The sequence below is a fragment of the Dipteris shenzhenensis genome, chromosome 25 (assembly GCF_047967505.1).
Source record: "Dipteris shenzhenensis isolate YYH24624 ecotype China chromosome 25, Dip_SZ_1.0, whole genome shotgun sequence".
Lineage (NCBI taxonomy): Eukaryota > Viridiplantae > Streptophyta > Polypodiopsida > Gleicheniales > Dipteridaceae > Dipteris > Dipteris shenzhenensis.
Genome location: NC_141620.1, coordinates 11,164,030 through 11,183,535, shown reverse-complemented (window position 1 = coordinate 11,183,535; position 19,506 = coordinate 11,164,030). Strand labels below are relative to the sequence as shown.

The 19,506-nt window shown below is 41.2% G+C and overlaps 1 protein-coding gene across 1 annotated transcript; it reads left to right on the top strand.

Moving 5' to 3' along the window:
* The first annotated feature begins 8,619 nt into the window (after positions 1 to 8,619).
* On the top strand, positions 8,620 to 19,301 carry LOC147885449 (tubulin beta-7 chain-like). The gene is made up of 4 exons (XM_087397036.1): positions 8,620 to 8,637; positions 17,717 to 18,077; positions 18,252 to 18,521; positions 18,634 to 19,301. Exons 1-4 carry the CDS (start codon positions 8,620 to 8,622, stop codon positions 19,299 to 19,301), a joined length of 1,317 nt encoding a protein of 438 aa, XP_087253162.1.
* Positions 19,302 to 19,506: the final 205 nt, after the last annotated feature.

Sequence of the window (19,506 nt, the reverse complement as noted above, 5' to 3'; positions counted from 1 at the left end):
ACATGCAAAGTTCGCCTTGTGAAGTCTTTGTCCATGTCGCGGTATGTTGATATTGCGCGAAATTCTTTCTATCTTAAGTAGAGTGTTGCCCTACAAGTGAGATTGTATAAGCTTTTTTTTTTTTTTGGGGCTTGGGATGTGAACCTGCTTGCTTTTGTCAATGAAAATTTGTAGTGTGTGCCTTGAAACTCAGATAGGAGCTTGTGTTAAAGTATTCATGATATGCATACATGTATCGACACTGAAGACTCGCATCAAATGTTGAGAGTAACAGGGCTAAGCTAGTAAAATCCTATTTTCAGTAAGTAAAGACAGGCTTGTTTTTTTACAGGAGGATCTCTTGTTTGAATATCTCTCTCTCTCTCTCTCTCACACACACACACACACACACACACACACACACACACACACACGCGTGCGCGCACGCTCTTTGTGTGCTTGTGGCTCTCTCTTTGTTTGTCAATCTTGGTTGTGCTTGAATAGCCTCATCAATTTTGGGCCTTGTAGCTATTAGTCTCTAGGGTGTTTTGTGATGTTTAAAACTTTTCAGTCAACTCTATAAGAAGCTTGTGTGGATTTGTAAATCTTTCTCTCTCTCTCTCTCTCTCTCTGCATTGTCCCTCTGCCTTACTCCGCTTCATCTCGTTGCTCTCCTTGCTTCGCTCCAGCTCGCTCACTCGTTGCTCTCTCCACCTTGTCCTTCTGCTCCAGCTCCACCTTGCCCCCTCGCCCTAGCTCCGCCTACCTCCACTCTTGCTCCGCTCCCCCCTCCAATCCTGCTCCTTTGTTTCCACCCGCTCCTATGCCACCGCCTTGCCTCGCCCCAGTTGCAATCCGCTCCCTCCGCTTACAGTCCTTGCTCCACCTTGCCTGTTTGCCTTGCCTCCACCCTCTTCTGTAGCCCGCTCCCTCCGCTTGCAACTCCTCTTGCTTTGCGTTTGTGTCCTCGGTTGTCCGTCCCACTCGTCCTCATTGGTTGGCCATCCCTCGCGCCTTAGTCTCTAATCTAATCCCACTAGCCTCTAGGCTCTAGCCTAACCCCCAACCCAAGTAGCTAACCCACTGTCTCCTCAACCCTTGTCGCCTCTTCATTGACCTCTGGTCCCAGCTTTGGGTGTCTCGCCATGGCAGAGGGGGCTTGTGCTTTTGCTCTCGCTCTTGCACGAGGACACGCATCAAGGATACAGAAGTCAATTCAAAGAAATGAGAAAAGGTGAAAGAGTCGGACAAAGCCAAGAAAGAAAGAAAAAAGCAAACACAACTGAAACTTGATGTGAATACGTGCTACAACGGAAGCGAACTTCGGGTTGGTAGCAAAGCAAAGGGTGGGTCCACCTCAGCTTCAACTTTAGCCTCGGTTTTCGCTTTTACTACTAATTCAATCCTTGCTTCAGTTTTAGTTTCAGTTTCAGCTCGCGTTACATCCTTACCTTTAGCTTTAGCTTCAGCCTTAGTTTCAATTGCAGGCTTCAGCCTTAGTTTCAATTGCAGTCTTTATATCCCTAGCTATAGTTATTGCCAGCGACATCCATACCTACGACATTGGTTGCTTCCCTCTCCCTTGGGATAGGGGGCTTGTCATTGATTTCATCCCTCTCTTCCTCTCCTGTTACAGCTCTCTTATCGCTTACGATACCTACTTTGGCGGTGTCACTAGTTTCAGTTGCAGTCTCTATATCCCTAGCTATAGTTATTGCCAACAACATAACCATACCTATGACATTGGTTGCTTCCCTCTCCCTTGGGATAGGGGGCTTGTCATTGATTTCATCCCTTTCTTCCTCTCCTGTTATAGCTCTCTTATCGCTTACGATACCTACTGTGGCGGTGTCACTAGTTTCAGTTGCAGTCTCTATATCCCTAGCTACAGTTATTGCCAGCAACATATCCATACCTATGACATTGGTTGCTTCCCTCTCCCTTGGGATAGGGGGGTTTTCATTGACTTCATCCCTCTCTTTCTCTCCTATTACAGCTTTGTTACCGCTTATGACACCTACGTTGGTGTCATACATTGCTCCGTATTGTCTTGACCTTTCTTTTCTCCCTCTTAGTCAACCTACGCTCCCACATGTCGTTGGGATTGTCTCATCCATGCCACTATCATCTCCATATCGTACCTAGCTCACCTAGTCACCACCCAGCCTTCGGCCTCATCTTCATACTTTTATGTCACAGTCCTTCTAGTTTCAGCTAGGACATGGACGGTCTGACCCATCAGAGGCTTGGAAGAACTTTTTGATGGTGGTTTACAGTATTCGTGAGGGCGAGATGGAGTTGATACGCTTTGCACAAGAGTAGGCTTGCTTCACCTAAGAGCAGGGGCGCATCATACAAGAGCAAGCTCGTGCTATTCGAGACCAGGGTTATCTCATTTAAGGACTCAGACATATGTCGCAGCTTGGACAAGAGGTCGTGAGCTTCAACAAGGTCGGTCGATGCAATTTTGATAGATTGAGTTTGTATTAGCAAAGTGTCTTCTCCGATCGCGCATCAGTTAGGTTCAATAGAAGGATTAGATGCGCTAGTTGTTGACCAAAGTTTCTTGTCATTTCATGTGAAGTTGATTGCCATTTTATGCAGTCCAATTGTCTTTTACTTCATGAGTGTGTAACAATTTCGTTCAGTGGTATCAGAGCAGAGAACTAGTCTTGGGAGGTCCTATGCATGTGGAAGTAATCAAGTTTGAAGGTGATCACGGCTCTGAAAAAAGTAAGGAAGCCAAGGTCGAAGAGAATATCGTAAGAATTCCAAGGTTAGATGAGGATATGGACTTCCTAGATTGTGTAGGGATGCTGCTCAGTGAGGAGAGATGTACAAATTTGAGCATTTACGACCCAAGAGTATTCGGAGTTACTGATAGAAAGAAGAAACAAGGTCGAGATCTACGCAAGTGTAACAACTGTGGAAAGGAAGGACATATAGAGAGATTCTACAATAATAAACAACGAGATGAGATACCGAATCTAGAGAAAGGAAAAGCACTTATAGTTGAGGGCAAGGAGGACAAACAAGACACAACCATGCTAGTGGAAGCAGATCATCTGAGTGATCAAGAGTGGGCATTTTGATTCCGAGAGGGCAGTATCGACTGTCAGGCTCTTTGTGAGCAATATTTGGCTCTTTGTGAACATATCATAATTGCTTTGGTTTGTTGGTTCTTTGTGAACATGTTATAGTTGCTTTGGTGAGTTGCTCTTCGAGGGCATAAGTATCTTGTTTGTCCCTCATTTTGGCTGAGGGAGGCTTTGTTGGGAGTTCATCTTCATGAGAGACTTAGTGACTAAGGTCTAGAGGAGGTCGTTGTACTTGAGCATTGATTGGTCGTTGTGATTAATCAAGGGTTTTGATTGGATTATCACCAAACTCACGTGTGGTCAATGCATAGTGAGACGCGTGGCTAGCAATAGCTTGCATGCAAGATGTGGAAGTTCCTAGTGGTGCTTCGCATGGCTCTTAGCAATGGACGAGGTGGCAATAGACTCTTCTGCCTATATTTGTAAGCACGACCTTTGAGGTGAAGCTGATCATCATTTTATGCAGTCCAATTGTATTTGTCATCAGAAGCAAGTTGTTTGTGTAACAATTTCCTTCCATCACTCCTCGTCGCACATCACCTTTCACCCCACTGAGTTCTTACTCCACCTATCATGATATACACTGCAATAGTGACCACTCACCTATTTACTCAGGTCGTCTGTACATACTTCTTGTTTATAGAGGACCGTGCTGCCCTGATCAGCTGCTCACTACATGAGGCTGTCCTTCACGCATTCCCTCACGCCTCTCGCTCAACCCGCCCACCACCACTTGGGACTATACCCTGTAATTGTTGGTACGATGATGAGTGTAGGGCTTTACGTCGTCAGCTTAGATTCGAAACAGAAAACAGTCTTCTGAGCAAGCGAGATACACTATGCGAGTATCGTCGACTGGTACATAGAAAAAAACTAGATTTCATTCAATAAAATGAGGAGGAACTATTGAACATTTTGTCTTATAACAACTCTAAGGACTTTTGGAGGAGATTTCTAGAAGGACGGTCCCCCTCACCACTCACTGACACACAGGTTTGGTATAATTATGGGCGTACACTATGACATCCCAAATCAGCCAGTCCCTGATCTCTCACATTTGCCATGTCCCATGTCCTGCACCCTCTTTACTAAGGGGGGAGTGAAGGACACCATAATGAAACTTCATAATGGCCAAGTGAAGGATCATGAGGGACTATGCACTGAGTTCATTGCATATGGGGCTTGATCTTAGCAAAGCTCTTTAATGAAGTTGTTTGTTTGGGGTTTCCACACACCTAGATCATTAATAATATTTCACCCATCCACAAGGTAGGGGATCCCATGAGCCCGGAGAATTACAAGACCATTATGATTGGACATGTCATGCCCAAGATTTATGCATCAATGCTTGATTTCGAGGTCAGTCGATTTGCAAAGTGTCGAGGACTTAGAGCAGTAGAATAGGCTAGATTTCGATGTGATCATGGAACCACGGATCACATTTTCACACTCAAGTTTATCATCGAGGAGGCAAGGGCACAGAAGAAGAGGGTTTACTATTGCTTTGTAGATTTTCACAAAGTATCTGATATGGTTCCAAGAGCCCATCTCCTCCGACGCCTACAGGATTTGGGTTATGATCAGGAGATCATTTGGCTCTCATGGCACTTTACGAGAGAGTCTCAGGCAGAGTCCGGGCAAGACCTGGGTGGACAGATGAGATCATGAGCACTGTTGGGATCAAACAAGGGTGTCCTTTATCACCTACCCTGCTTAGTCTCTACATAGACGACATTGATGCAGACACACGGGGGATGGATGCTCTCTTGCTAGCACGTTAATCTCGATATTGCTTTATGCAAATGATGTGGTTCTTGTCCTCCTCAGTAGAGGGGCTCTAGAGACACCTTGATGCACTACAATCTTTTTGTGAGTCTCATGATTTGACGGTCAACCTGAGTAAAACCAAGGTTATGATCTTCAATACATCGCAAGCCGTCATGCGCCAGGAGCTGTTCACGTTTGATGGATCACCTGTTGAGATAGTTTCATCATACACGTATCTTGGGGTTGTTTTCTCCAGACCCATTTGCACTATGAGACCCGAATGCAAGCCCCTTTGGGCAGAGGATACGCTTCATTGGCCAGACTAGAGGTAGTGCTTTTGCTTGCACTTTCAGGATCCACGAACCAAGGGGCTACTTTTTGACTCCTTGGTCCCTGCCCAGTTGGGATGTACGACAGCCCTTGCTGGGGGCCACACTTGTCGGATACAGAGCGAGCTTGTGTGTAGTGGCTACAGGTTCTCATGCTATCACGAATGATTCGTGGTAAGCCATTCATTCCTCACTAGATCATTCAAGCTGAGTTTGGGTCATCCCCATTACAGCTAGATTCAGGTCATCACGTATTTGTAGCAAGTCAGGGAGTATGGGGATTACAATTCTAGGCGCAATAGGCTACCATGGCTAGCACTGTCCTCCTCTATGGCTCTTTCAGCAGGAGGTGACCAGAGATGCAGGTATGCACACATAGAGAGATGGTTTGAGCAATTGGGGCTCCACATGGATAAACTCCCTCCCTTCCAGTACAACATGGACGCTCTGTTTTCTCCCCTCCTATCACACGAGGTCAACCAGGTCACCCCTGAGGATCTCTTATAGTAGTTACACACATTCCGGACTTGGCTGGACCAACCAACAAAGTGTAGAAATAATTAGGGTAGCACTTGCATGTGAGCCCCATCAAGGCCTCTCCATGGATATATTTTTTGTGATAGGGGGGTTGTGTCTTGATGAAGATTAGCACCTAGGGGGGAAGGAATCAAGTTTTGTACTTATTTTGGAGAGGGCTATCAACCTTGGGATTTGCTACAAGAGGCTACATAGAAGCAACCCCCCTAGATTGGAAAGGATCTGAAGGCCTTTTTATAGATGTCCAATCAACTACTAGCCAATCAACCTAGCCATCTGTGGGGTTGCCAACATCACTTGGACTTAGGATCCCTTCTAGAGTCCTCTATCCTCCTATACATCTACCCATATATACAACATATGAACATATGTGATACCATGTGTACATGGATGGTGACCAACCCAATGAGCCATACTTCAACATGAAGATTACAATGAAGGTCAATACTTTGGTATGCATCTAAAATAGAATGACTAATCAAACAATGTAACCCAATGTAGAATATTCAAAATTTGCTCACCAACTTCAACACGTGTAAATGATACTTTCAAGATTTGAATTGCACCTAACAGAGTAGCCATATGCATAGATTTTATAAATCCAAACCCATTAAATGAATCAAGTCCAAATGAAGTTGGAAAGCACCAAAAACCCAATAGTACTAGTTTCCATTAATACGAGTGCTTGAACCATGATAGAAAGCCAATTCCACATGAAAAGAAAGACTTTGGGTTTTGCTAAAAACTAGCAAATCACATAGTTTCAAGTAAAGAGATGTTACAATACTTGCTAGGTAATCTCTAAAGCAAATTGATGTTACTTGTAGCTTGCAAGGTGTGCTTAAGATGATGAAACATATGTGCTCAGCTATCTGTGCAATATGTTGAAGCTCTAGGATCAAAGTAAGTTTGAGAGAAGGCTTCAAGCCTTAGGTTACAAAATGTAGCTTCTGGATGTGCCTAGCTATATATGCAATACATTGAATCTCTGGGAAATAATAAGCACCCATCAAGTTAGAACAAGAAAAGGCCTCAAGGCTACACTAATCATCCATAGATTAGTCTAGGCATGTGTGGAGCACATTACATAATGGAAGCTTGTAGATACTATGGATGTTTACATATCCACATGATAATTGCAACAATACTTTTTTGGTCACATTGCTTGACCATCTGTGTTTAGATGAAATGATAATGAGAAAACTTGAAATTCTACCTCTTAGACCCCATGCATATCTTCAACAATGTGGGGTCCATCATTTGGGAGCATTTTATTGGTGAGAGAGATTGTGAAAGGGTAGAGGGAAAGAGAGAGGGAGGGATAGGGATCATATCCTAAACTAAGATAGGCATTGAAAGTAAATTTTTGTTTGTTTTGTGAGGGATAGAAAAAAGGAGAGAGAGAAGGAGGGAGAAAGAGAGAGAGAGAGAGAGAGAGAGAGAGAGAGGGAGAGAGATTAAGAGAGATAGATTACATTTGTAAGTGTTTTATTTTCTATTTGTTAGAGAGAGAGAGAGAGAGAGAGAGAGAGAGAGAGACACACACACACACACACACACACACACACTAACCCTAAACCACCCACCTCCATTCCTATAAAAACCCACTCTACCCGCTCATTATTCTTCTTCATCTAGCCTCCATCCTCTTGCCCATTTCGAGCTTCAAGGCCAAGAAGGATAGGGCAAAGAGTAGCCACAATGGAGAAGACAAGAACATCAATAGCCTTAGGACGAGGGAGGCAGGAATCAAGAAGCAACTTTTTCATGTACAGAGCTATAGTGTGGTATTGACGACCACAATAGTTAAATCGGATGCCTATCCTGTTATGCAAGAGGGTTCGAAATGCATGGTCTACCATACTCCCATCATAGATGACTGCATGATTCGATGGCCAACATGCTACCACCCTGTGCATGTTTTTTTCTTTGGGGTATTTGTGCATGCAAGCTGGGTATGTAGAGTATGTCATTTGCCATTGCCTAGGTCATGGTAGATCAAATGTGCCTACTTGCTATAGCTATCTATGACGAGAAAGTAGATGCTGCAGCTCAATTTGCCATTTGGGCTAAAATTGCAAAACACAAGGGGCTTGAATTGAAGAAGGCCAAGCCCAAGCCTGATGAGACTATAAAGAAAAGGAGCCTGAAGGGAGGAGCCCACCATTTTGCAATGGGTCCCTCGGCAACCCAGGATTGCCATACATGAGATTGATCGACTGGATTAGGTACTTACTCTTCCACAACATCAAGCTGAGATTGTCATCCAGAAGATGGATCAATTGCAGGAGGAACTATGGGAAGGCCTTCAATATTATAAGGATCCACAGTTTGCGAAGTACATTGTTGAAGGCTCCCACTGTGCTCTATGTTGTTTCACTATCTTGAAAGCCTTGCATGAATAAAAAGTTCTTTAGAGATGGCACACTTAATCTCTTGGAGCTTCGGCTACTTTGTTTTTTGTTTTCACCTGTCTTTTTTTTGTTTCGACTTCAACCTTAGAACCAATTTTTCATTGTGAGTGAAACCAATTCAAAATGATAAGAGAAAATCTTGGATATACATTACTCGGGTCTTTTTTAGGGTCTAACCACCCCTCTAATATAGGATAAGTGGTCGCTAGTATGGTGGTTGGTTGCACACTAGGATTTTAATTGGCACCAGCATGGTGGTTTGCTTCTATTATTATAATATGAATATGAATGTCATACAATTAATTCATTTAGGATTTAGGATTCATTTACAATTCATTCATTTAGGAGTTCACATAGATATTTGTGACATCACCCCATGTATTTGTGATTCTTTCTGTAACTTCCATGTATGGAAGTCATTGCTAGCACAATATCTTTACATATCTTTGCTAGAGTTCCAACACGCTTATAGAGAAGACTACCCACCTTAGCCGAATGATGAGAGGTGGACATGTCAGTATGAAAGAAGAATGAGAAGGCTGGGCTCAATGAACTCTCTTGCACAATAGGATATTAACTGCCACCAGCGCGGTGGTTTGCTTCTATTATTACAACATGAATATGAATGTCATACAATTCAATCATTTAGGATTTAGGATTCATTTATAGTTCATTTGTTTAGGAGTTCACATAGATTCTTGTGACATCACCCCATGTATTTGTGATTCTTTCTGTAACTTCCATGTATGGAAGCCATTACTTGCACATTATCTTTGCATATCTTTGCTAGAGCTCCAACACGCGAGAAGCCTACCAACCTCAAGCGAATGATGAGAGGTGGAATGTCAGGTCGTATGAAAGAATAATGAGAAGGCTAGACTCAATGAACTCTTTCCCTATTTAAGTGCAATGCATATACAACTAAGTGCCCATTTTGAAATCTAGCCCCAGGTTTAGCTTGATGGTCTCAACTCCACATATTAGACAATAACAAGTATATTGCTTTTCATTTTTGAATTTCACAATTAGAAAATAACAATATATTGCTTCTCATTTTTGAATTTCACAATTTCAATCAGTAAATGTTGCTTGTCTGGAACAAGCACTAGATTGGATTAGGATAATCACATTAAGTCCAAGCCATCCCTGTCTTGAAATTAAGTGGTATATGACCCGAATAGTAGGAAGTTCAATTTAACTAATTTAAGTACTAAGAAAAATAATAACTTCAACCACTAGGCTGGTTGACAACTAATGTCTATTCAACCATGGTGGTTCAGGACAATCACATAACTAGTGATTGAGCTGAACGGGCCATGGTTGCATGATGTTCCAACCACCGAGCTGCTTTACTAAAATAACAATATATTGCTGTTCTATTGCGAAATATATTGCTATTAGCTTCTTCTCAACCATGCTGGTTCGGGGCAATCACATAAATGGTGTTTGAGTTGAACCAGCCATAGTTGCGTGATGTCCCAACCATTGGGCTAGTTTACGATAATAACAATATATTGACGTTTTGTTGCGAAATATATTGGTGTTAATTTTTATTCAACCACCACTACTAGAAAACTAGGTAGAAATGGCAACCTGAAAGTGCCATTTCTATGTTATTAAATGGCACTTTCTTACTACCATTTCCATATGGGCCATTTTTTGGAAATGGCAACCAACATATAAAATGGCAACTAAAAGTGCCATATCTTTTTGCCATTTAAAAGTATGAAATGGTAACTAAAAGTGTCATATATTTTTGCCATTTTTAATGTATAAAATGGCAATATATTTTAGATCAAATGTGAAAGAAATGGCAAACATATGCTATAAAAGTTGCCATTTATCATGTTGGAAATGGCAAAAGGTGACGTAAAAGTTGCCATTTATTATATTTGAAATGGAAAAAATTTATGACATGAAAATTGTCATTTTTTATGTTGAAAATGTCCACACACAAGTTTCCATTTCTTATGTCATAAACAACATAAAAGTTTTGCAATATAAGAGCTTTTCAATTGCAAAAAATTGATATGAGCATACTATATCCTATGTTGTAAATGCCCGAAATTGACATCAATTTTTTCATTTATAAGATTATATTTAATGGCTAAAAAATGACCTTAAAGATAGCTTCCACTAGATTTTAAAAATAGCAAAATAGTGACTTTAAATTGGGATTCTAAATGACTAAAATGTTACACTAAATAGCTACTATCCATCGATGAAATTTATTTTTCCAAAGTGTAAAAGATTTATAAAAAGTATCGAGCATATCAGTAGTCATATTTCATAGTGTGAAGAAATCATCTCCAAAGTTTAAAGAATAACTTGTACTTACAAAACAAGAACATGTTACATGATAATAAATATTATTCATTATTGATTGAGAAATAAATAATGCAATTTATAGATATGAAAACAAAACAAAACTATAAAGGTGTTACATGAAGAGTTTTTCAAGCAACACTCAAGCCTATGGCTTGACCCCATGTCTGAATCTCATCATTTGCTTTAAATATACAAGCAACCTTAACAATTACATCATCAACTCGAACTGCTACATAAACAAATCTTATTGGTATAGTATGAACTCTAAATGAAGGATCCAAACAAATTATTTTCCCTAATCTAGCTATGTCTTTCTCGTTGCCCCCTTTGAAAAGCATAAACCTACAAAGATACATTCAAGAGATCATTAGTAGATTGTTTAACTTATTTTTTATAAAATTTCAAAAAACATTATGGTTAATGAAATACTAATAAAGAAAAACAAATTAAATTTACTTAGTACTTGAAAAACATGTCTCACATTTGTTTTGAAGTATTGTTTTTTCTACTCTAATTGTTGATTCATGAACCTTTTTGAAAGTAAATAAATTGTGATAATTAAATAGCACTTAATGCCAATGCTTTCTACTTACTCAATGATCTATAAACCTTTTGAAAACAATATATGATACACACACATGTGTGTGTGTATGTGTGCAAGAGCTGTGCATGCATGCGCATGTGTATCATTTTTCATGTGAAAATTATAATGAAAATAGACAAGAAACTTACCAAAGATAGAGCATAAATGCTTTTTCTCAAATCATTAAGTTGTTCTTGTAAGAATCTATAGCCTTATCTTTTTCATGAAAATTTCTTTGCAACTCAACAGTCTTCTCACATATCAATTGGTCTAAATCACCAATTGCAAAAATGTTTTTGCCACAAGTAGTATTTTTAGTAGGTGCAAGCAATCTTGGACCAAAAATGTTATTATCCCCAACTTCACTTGGATTAGAACCCTATACAATCAAAAAATACAAACACATCAAATTAGTATTATCTTTCATGAATTAATTAATTCTATATATAATATAAAGTACCTCTGACGAATCAGCACATTTGATCTCTTTAGACAACGCATAATCGGATACTACCTCGGTCATCCTTTTCCTTTGGGAACAAAACCTAGAAGATCACTGAAGGGAAGAGGAAGGAAATATGCAAAAAGTGTAGTCCACCTCGATGAAAAACCTGAAGAACTCTATGTATGGCTGTATTGCCAAACATGTTAAAGCTGAACATGTCATGTGTCGCAATGGATTATGCAACTACTTTGTAGAAGAGGCATTCATATATGTAGCTAGTCGGTATAGCCATGAAGATGTAATTCGATAGGTTGTGACATACAAGGGTGTCACCAACCCAAAAGAACTGATAGCAATGCCAGTGGTATACTGCAATAGAGAAATCTCTATCTTATGATATATGGGGTCGAAGAAGACCACATGATCGGTATGGACAAAGTGATTCAAGGGCTAAAAATTTGGGGCGAAAGGTGCAGGTATGATACACTGCTGTGTTGAGGACAATGTCCATAAAACTGACAAGGTATGGTGGCCTGTCAAAGCTGTATGCTCAGCTGTCATGAGCTGAAGGTGATTTGATGTGTGCATGGCTAAACATCCATCGGCATGGGATGTTACATTTTTCCTAGACTCATCAATTTTGGATCCAACCGCTAATGTATGGACTATATATGATAGCCATAAGTGCATGCTGAAACACTGAAGTTTCCCAAGTTGCATTATAGCTCATGATGATGTTCACTACACTGGGGCAGGACTACTGTGATGCATAAATAACTTCATGCTGAGGAATGATCTGCTAATCGAAAGAGGTGGTGAAAACTAGATCCAAGGGTGGTACAATGTGGCATGACTGAGCTGATGCTAGAATGTCCTGTAGACTGATCTGTACTATTGGTAGAAATGTGGCCGGGGGGGGGGGGGGGGGGTTCACTATGTATAAACCCTCTATATCACATGCATTCAAGGCCTATTTGTAAAATCCCCTATCTGTACATATTTTCTTGATAAAATATACCATTTTTTAATACAAATCTATAATCTCTTTCCAAAATTACTTTAAATACTTCCTCATGTAAATTAATTTTTGTAAAATTTGGGAATTAAAAATAACCGCTTGAACTCACGTGATAGGATTACATATAATGAATGAACCCCCCAAGGAGGAAACTACGTTCAAGGTATGCTCCGTGTTAGAGGTGAAAGCATAAGTGATGATGGATGCTGGAATAGAATCACCTGAGGAGCTGAATGCACTGTGACATGTATCTCTACATGTTGTTGGAGATGTGAATGCCTCGTACAAAGGACTTACCTATTGAATAGTATCTGCATCATTTGGTGTGACAATAATTGGAGTCGAATTCATGCATGAATCTGATGGTTGTACAACACTAGAATCAGACTGTGTTGATGTAGATGGGACTACCTCATGTTGAGATCTTATTGTCAAATGTGCCTCATGTTGAGGGCTTACCAACAAATGTGCATGATCAAAATGTGAAATCTAATCCGTGCTAACATGTGGAACATCTCTATCAAATGGCTCAAGACCAATGAGGCTTGAGTCATCGTCATAAACTAGTACATACCTTGTAGCAATGAATGGTTGAAGTAGGTTCTCATTCCACTAATGGATCTCATTTGGAGTCATGACTAGTGTATCATCAACTATGTGATGTGAATAGCTCCATGCTACAGGCAGCGGTTTGTGCTTTGTGCAAGAGGCTTACTCGTGTACTGACGATGAGAGTGTCTACCCATGAGAACACTATGTGAGAGCTGCGAACTGGGGCCTTATGCCTGAGCTGCCAATGGAGACTTATGCTAAACTATGAAAACTAAGTCATGGTGGTGGAAGAACTGCATGTATGCCAACGATCAAGCCTATAATATGATGGTGACAACAATGTGTTGGGCATAGCCAAGAGGCTATACAAGGCTAATGGATATGTGTAAGAACCAATGCCAAAAAATAGTCAATAAAAATGATTGTACATGGGTGGCATATGTGCATCATGGATTTTTTATTTTAATTAAGGCATATAAACTTTCAATGCCAATATAAAAGTTTCACTTCTTAATCAAACTAGTGCCAAGATTTGAAACTTTTATGCAAAATTTTTAAAAGTTCCGCCAAGAGTTACATGTTTTACTTAGAAATTCAAAAGAATATATAAAATCATACTATGTTTTGTCAATATTGTGAAACTAAAAATTTTAGCTTGATAGACTTTCGCCAAGATTTTATATTAATATATAAGTATAGCTTTGATAAAAGCATCCATGATGTGCATGTAAGAAGAATGCAACAATCTTGAATCTGAGGAGGATAGCTCTACCAATTGTCACACTGATGTGCTGAACTGCCAAGTGCGAAGAGTACTGAACTGGTGTCAAATGTGTGAGTGTGTACACTGATGATAGATCCAAAGGGACTGACACTATTGGGAATTAATTGGGTAATCTGGCAATGGCTTGCTTGGCTTGGTGGAGAATCTCCGCTAAGGGTGTACTAGTCTATAACTAGACTAAGCGTCAAAGCATAAAATGCAGCAAATGGAATTTATCTAGAATCATTTTATGTGCTAGGTACATTGCATTGGATCAAAAGGTGGTTCTGATGATGAGGATTTAACGTTTTTTACATGTGGAAAAGTCAAATGGTAGATCACCTCATGTTCATTGCATAGAGCACAATCTAGTGATCATTTTTTCGTTTTGGATCACCTCTAATTCCACCTAGATCAAAAGTTATGGCTCTTGGAAGAATGGCTAAACTTGGATGGAGTGCATGTGCCTATGTGGCACCTAGTGCTTAGGTGGCACTTGGTGATGTGGCATGGTGATTAGGCATGCTACTGACATGGCACTACCATATGTCATGATGACACTGCAGGCTAATGATATGGCACTATGACAATCACTGATGAGGTGGCAAAATGTTGACATGGCAGGCTACGTGGCACTAATGACATGCTAGTGGTGGTTGATGTTAACATGGCAATTGATGTGGAAAAGGATGCCAATGATGACATCATACATGGTAGCATACGTGGCTAGGATGACATGGCACTATGTTGATGTGGACTTTAATGCTTGCATGGTAGATAAGGATGAGGTTGGTGGTGACATGGTAGCTAGGGACATGGTGATGTGGCAACCAGGGAGGTGGTGACCTAGTAGCAAGGGAGCCTTGCTGACATTGTAGACGAGGTTGCCACATGACAAGCTAGGGACCAAGTGGTAACCTTGTTCCATGTGTCAAGTTTGAGGTGGAAACATGTGTCAAACAGATAAGGCTGTCTAGTTGAAATTCCCTAAAATCAATAAGATTTTGTCATCATTGGTAGATCTAGCTGTGCATCGTATTGGTTGCTGCAGCATTGTGGAGAATCAAGCTGGTTAGAGATGGCTGCCTCTAATTGCATGGGCTGGTTAAGTCGGGTTACTTTGTAGCTTGTGGTCATCGTGTCTGGAGTTTGCTAGTCGTGGATGGAGGCATCGAGTGTGCTATTTTGCCTGTTCCTCTATGCATGGGCAATGACTTTGATAAGCCTCGTGTTGAATGTGGATGCCTTGTGTATTGCAGGTCATTAACTCGTTGTTGTGGCTTGTTTTCCATTCAGTAGGTGTAAGAGGTCATGAAGCCTTGTGCTATGAGTCACGCACTTGTGGCACTTGAGGTCGACTGGAGGTGGTGCTGCTCTCTTTGGTTGCCAGACTTTGAGGTTGCTAGAGTCGATGGAGTAAAAAACTGTGGCATTGGCTCAATGGCAAACCAACCATCGACTACCGTATGAACCAATTCAAGTTGAAGGGACTGGACAAAAGAATCTAGCTGCCACCAAACTTGAGGACAAGGAAAATTGTACACCGATAGTAGAAGGATTGGAACCAAATAGTCGAAGAAGAAGTAGAAAAACGTGACAAAGATCAACACTTCAGTAGTACCAACAGTAGCCCATGGTATCAAAATCTAGCAGTAGCTAAAGGATCAACTGGAACTATTATGCTCCACAAAGTGTTGGATTGGGCTGAATTGATGGGTGATTGAAGAAGAAATATTTACTAATATGAAAGATCAATTGGTTTGAAACTTGGATGGTCAACAAAGATCTATAACCTTAACTACTGGCATATTCAACTCTGTCTGCAAAGGAACTTGGGTAGCATTTATATGTGCTTCCTATTCAACAAGATTAGTGACACTTTCCATCCTTCCTAGTGAATCCACCTTACCTGCATATCTTTTCTGCTCTAGAAAATCACAAATTTAATCAACCAACTCTACAATGGTTTGTTTAAAAAATCTTTGGAGATCAAATTCCTCCTATTCATCATCTTTAATTGAAATAGTATTTGCCACCTACATAAAAGTACGTGCAGTAGCTTTCTTTGATCCTCCACTTGATGATCATTGAATTGTGTTTGTGCCGCATCAATTCATCTCCCTTTTCAATTAGTTCCAATGTCTCCATATACTATTTAACAATAGGGATGCTGATAGCCTCCTGCTCCTTATATGTTCTTGGTTCCTCCTCTATGAACTGAGAGTCCCCCAGATCTGAAATTGATTCTGCCAAGTTACCTGTTTTCTTTTCTTTTGTTCATACAACTCCTTTTGCAAGACCTCCAACTACTATAAAATTGTGACTCTGATTGATTCTTTAGTTTTGATATGATCCCCAAATGGTTGTTCTAGTGTTGTCATCAAATTTTCTTTGATATTCGACCACATGTCATGGAGTTTTCTATGAAGTAACCCTACACTCTTGCCATTCATAAACACTCCTTCAATCTCCAATGTGTCTTCATCAACCTCTGCTAAATCATTCATCCTTGCCTACAATATCATATTTTCAGTGGATAACTATGCATTTCCTTCCATTAATAAATTCAGCTACTCTGTCATAGTGTGTTTTACCTCTGCCAACCATCTCGACACATCCTGCAATCAACAATTGTTGTAGCCTCTATATCTTTTCCACAATTTTTTGTGCACTTTGTTTCTGGAGCTCACCTAAAGCTAAAACACTAGCTGCTTCTCTGTCTTGAGCTTCTATATGCTAATGTAACCACTAGGCTCTCTCTTGTGACCACATTGCTTTCTCATCGATTAGCTATGCAACTTCATTCTTGAATCTAGTGAGCTTATTACACACATGCTTCTTGAACTTCTCACGACCTTCCCTAAAGGATTTATGCATTTGTCTCTCTGTTTCTAGTTCTTCTATCAGGATTTAAAATTGATTTGAACACTCTGATTCCTAAGCTTTTGTTGCTGATGAAAAGTAGAAAGAAAGTCAAATGAGGATACTAATGATTACTATGAATGCCCCTGATCTTGAAGGTATAGTAGGAATATTCAACATTGGTATCTGATACTATTGTTCATCCATTATGTCTGGTGATGGGATCATAATAAAGTCTTGACATTTTCCTACCTGTTCTTGCTCAACTATCCTATCAAGCATCTCCTTCCCTGGATTAGCATTCTCTTTTTCACTCTGCTAACTTGCAATAGACTCCATCCTTATCTTTGGTTGGCAACTATGGGATTTCCATCTCCTTTTCTCCCTTTGATTTTGGTTTTGAATTCCCCCTCCTAAAACTCTTTCAAATCCTCACGGAGGATTTTCCTCTAACAACAATACTAGAATTGTCATAAATATATTAAGTTGCTTGAATTACCGTGAAATGTCTCCATTTTGGGAAAAGTTAAATTTTAAATTATCTTAACTCTGAATATAAAATTTGCTCACGCGATTCAAGCTTGCTCCATTCATTGGCAAAGTTAAATGGTAAATTGACCGAAAAGAGGACTTGCGTGATTTCTTTGTACATTATTTTTTGCGTGCAGTAGGCGGCTGCTCCAGAGTTTGACACGTGTCGCACAGCGGCTCGGGAACACAGGTGGGGGCGGTCGAGATTCGTTGAAGCGAAACAATGGGGTCATCTCACCGTCAGATTCAGCTAGGGTCTCCGTCGAATGTAGACCGTCCATCCTCATGAAGATGGTGTCGGAGATGGTCGGCGGAACATGGGATGACGTAGACAAATTAACGATCAGGATTGGACGGCAATCCGTGGTTCGCTATATACAGATTATCCTTTGGCTTTGTATTCATCGCCATCTCCACCGCTTCGTTAGTCCCCTTTGTAAACTCCTCCTGAAAGAAGACAAACCCTCCCTCTCCCGTCCTGCACCATGCGTGAGATCCTTCATATCCAAGTGCGGTAACCAGATCGGTGCCAAGTTTTGGGAAGTTATCTGCGACGAGCATGGCATCGACCAAACTGGTGCCTATTCCGGCTCCTCCGACCTCCAGCTCGAACGCGTCAATGTTTACTTCAACGAAGCTGGCGGCGGTCGCTACGTCCCCCGTGCTGTCCTCATGGACCTCGAGCCCGGCACCATGGACAGCCTTCGATCCGGTCCCTTCGGCCAGATCTTCCGCCCTGACAACTTTGTGTTTGGCCAGACTGGCGCCGGGAACAATTGGGCCAAGGGTCATTACACCGAAGGAGCAGAACTCATCAATACTGTCTTAGATGTGGTCAGGAAGGAAGCTGAGAATTGCGATTGCCTTCAAGGTCACGAGTTTTTATCAGCTTTTGCTCCCTGCTTTGAACTCGATCCGCAAACCGGGATTGCCCAAGTCAATCTTTCGAATTCATGGGGTTTCAGTTCTCCGATCCTGCCCACCGCACAAATTTCCTCTAGTTGAGTTTTTCATTCTGATTCGGCTACTCTGCTTTCCTGATCAGGTTTTGAGGTATGTCATTCACTCGGAAGCGGCACTGGCTCGGGAATGGGAACTCTCTTGATCTCCAAGATCAGAGAGCAGTACCCTGACAGGATGATGCTCACATTCTCCGTTTTCCCGTACCCAAAGGTCTCCGACACTGTCGTGGAGCCCTACAACGCAACGCTATCTGTTCATCAGCTCGTTGAGAATGCAGATGAATGCATGGTTTTGGACAACGAAGCTCTGTATGATATCTGTTTCAGGACTTTGAAGCTGACGACACGAACGTGTAAGTGTGATAGCGCTCATTTTTTACAATTCTTCGCATCAGAAGAGGAGCCCTGAGAGATTAGCATCTCCATCTTTTCGCAGCTGACGAATGTAATGTTGCTCCACTGCAGTTGGCGATCTGAACCACCTTATCTCTGCGACGATGAGTGGAGTAACATGTTGCCTCCGCTTTCCCGGGCAGTTGAATTCTGACCTGCGAAAGCTTGCTGTCAATCTTATCCCTTTTTCACGATTGCACTTTTTCATTGTAGGATTTGCGCCCTTGACGTCAAGAGGCTCGCAGCAGTACAGGGCGTTGTCCGTACCAGAGCTTACTCAGCAAATGTGGGACGCCAAGAACATGATGTGTGCCGCAGATCCGAGACATGGGCGGTACCTCACAGCCTCTGCCATGTTCCGTGGAAAGATGAGCACGAAAGAGGTGGACGAGCAAATGATCAATGTACACAACAAAAATTCGTCGTATTTTGTAGAGTGGATTCCCAATAATGTCAAATCAAGCGTCTGTGACATCCCTCCCACTTGGCTCAAAATGTCTTCCACCTTCGTCGGAAATTCCACTTCCATTCAGGAGATGTTCCGTCGAGTGAGCGATCAATTCACAGCCATGTTCAAGAGAAAGGCCTTTTTGCATTGGTATACGGGGGAGGGGATGGACGAGATGGAGTTTACGGAAGCGGAGAGTAATATGAATGATTTGGTGTCCGAGTACCGACAGTATCAGGATGCTAATGCAGATACCGCGGAGTATCAAGAGAGTATGGACGAGGTTGAATGAACGATTTGGTTGGGTGCCTCCCGGTGAGCACGCTCCTTTTGCCCGTTATTTGTAGAGCTTGTTGACACATGGCACATTCACAGGTTTTGGTTCTATTTCAAAGACGCTAATCTCACTTTAAAAAGAAGGAAATTACTTGATGAATGTGAAGCTAGTCGTTTAATCTAACATCTTGCAATACAACATAATATTTTTAAATAGATTG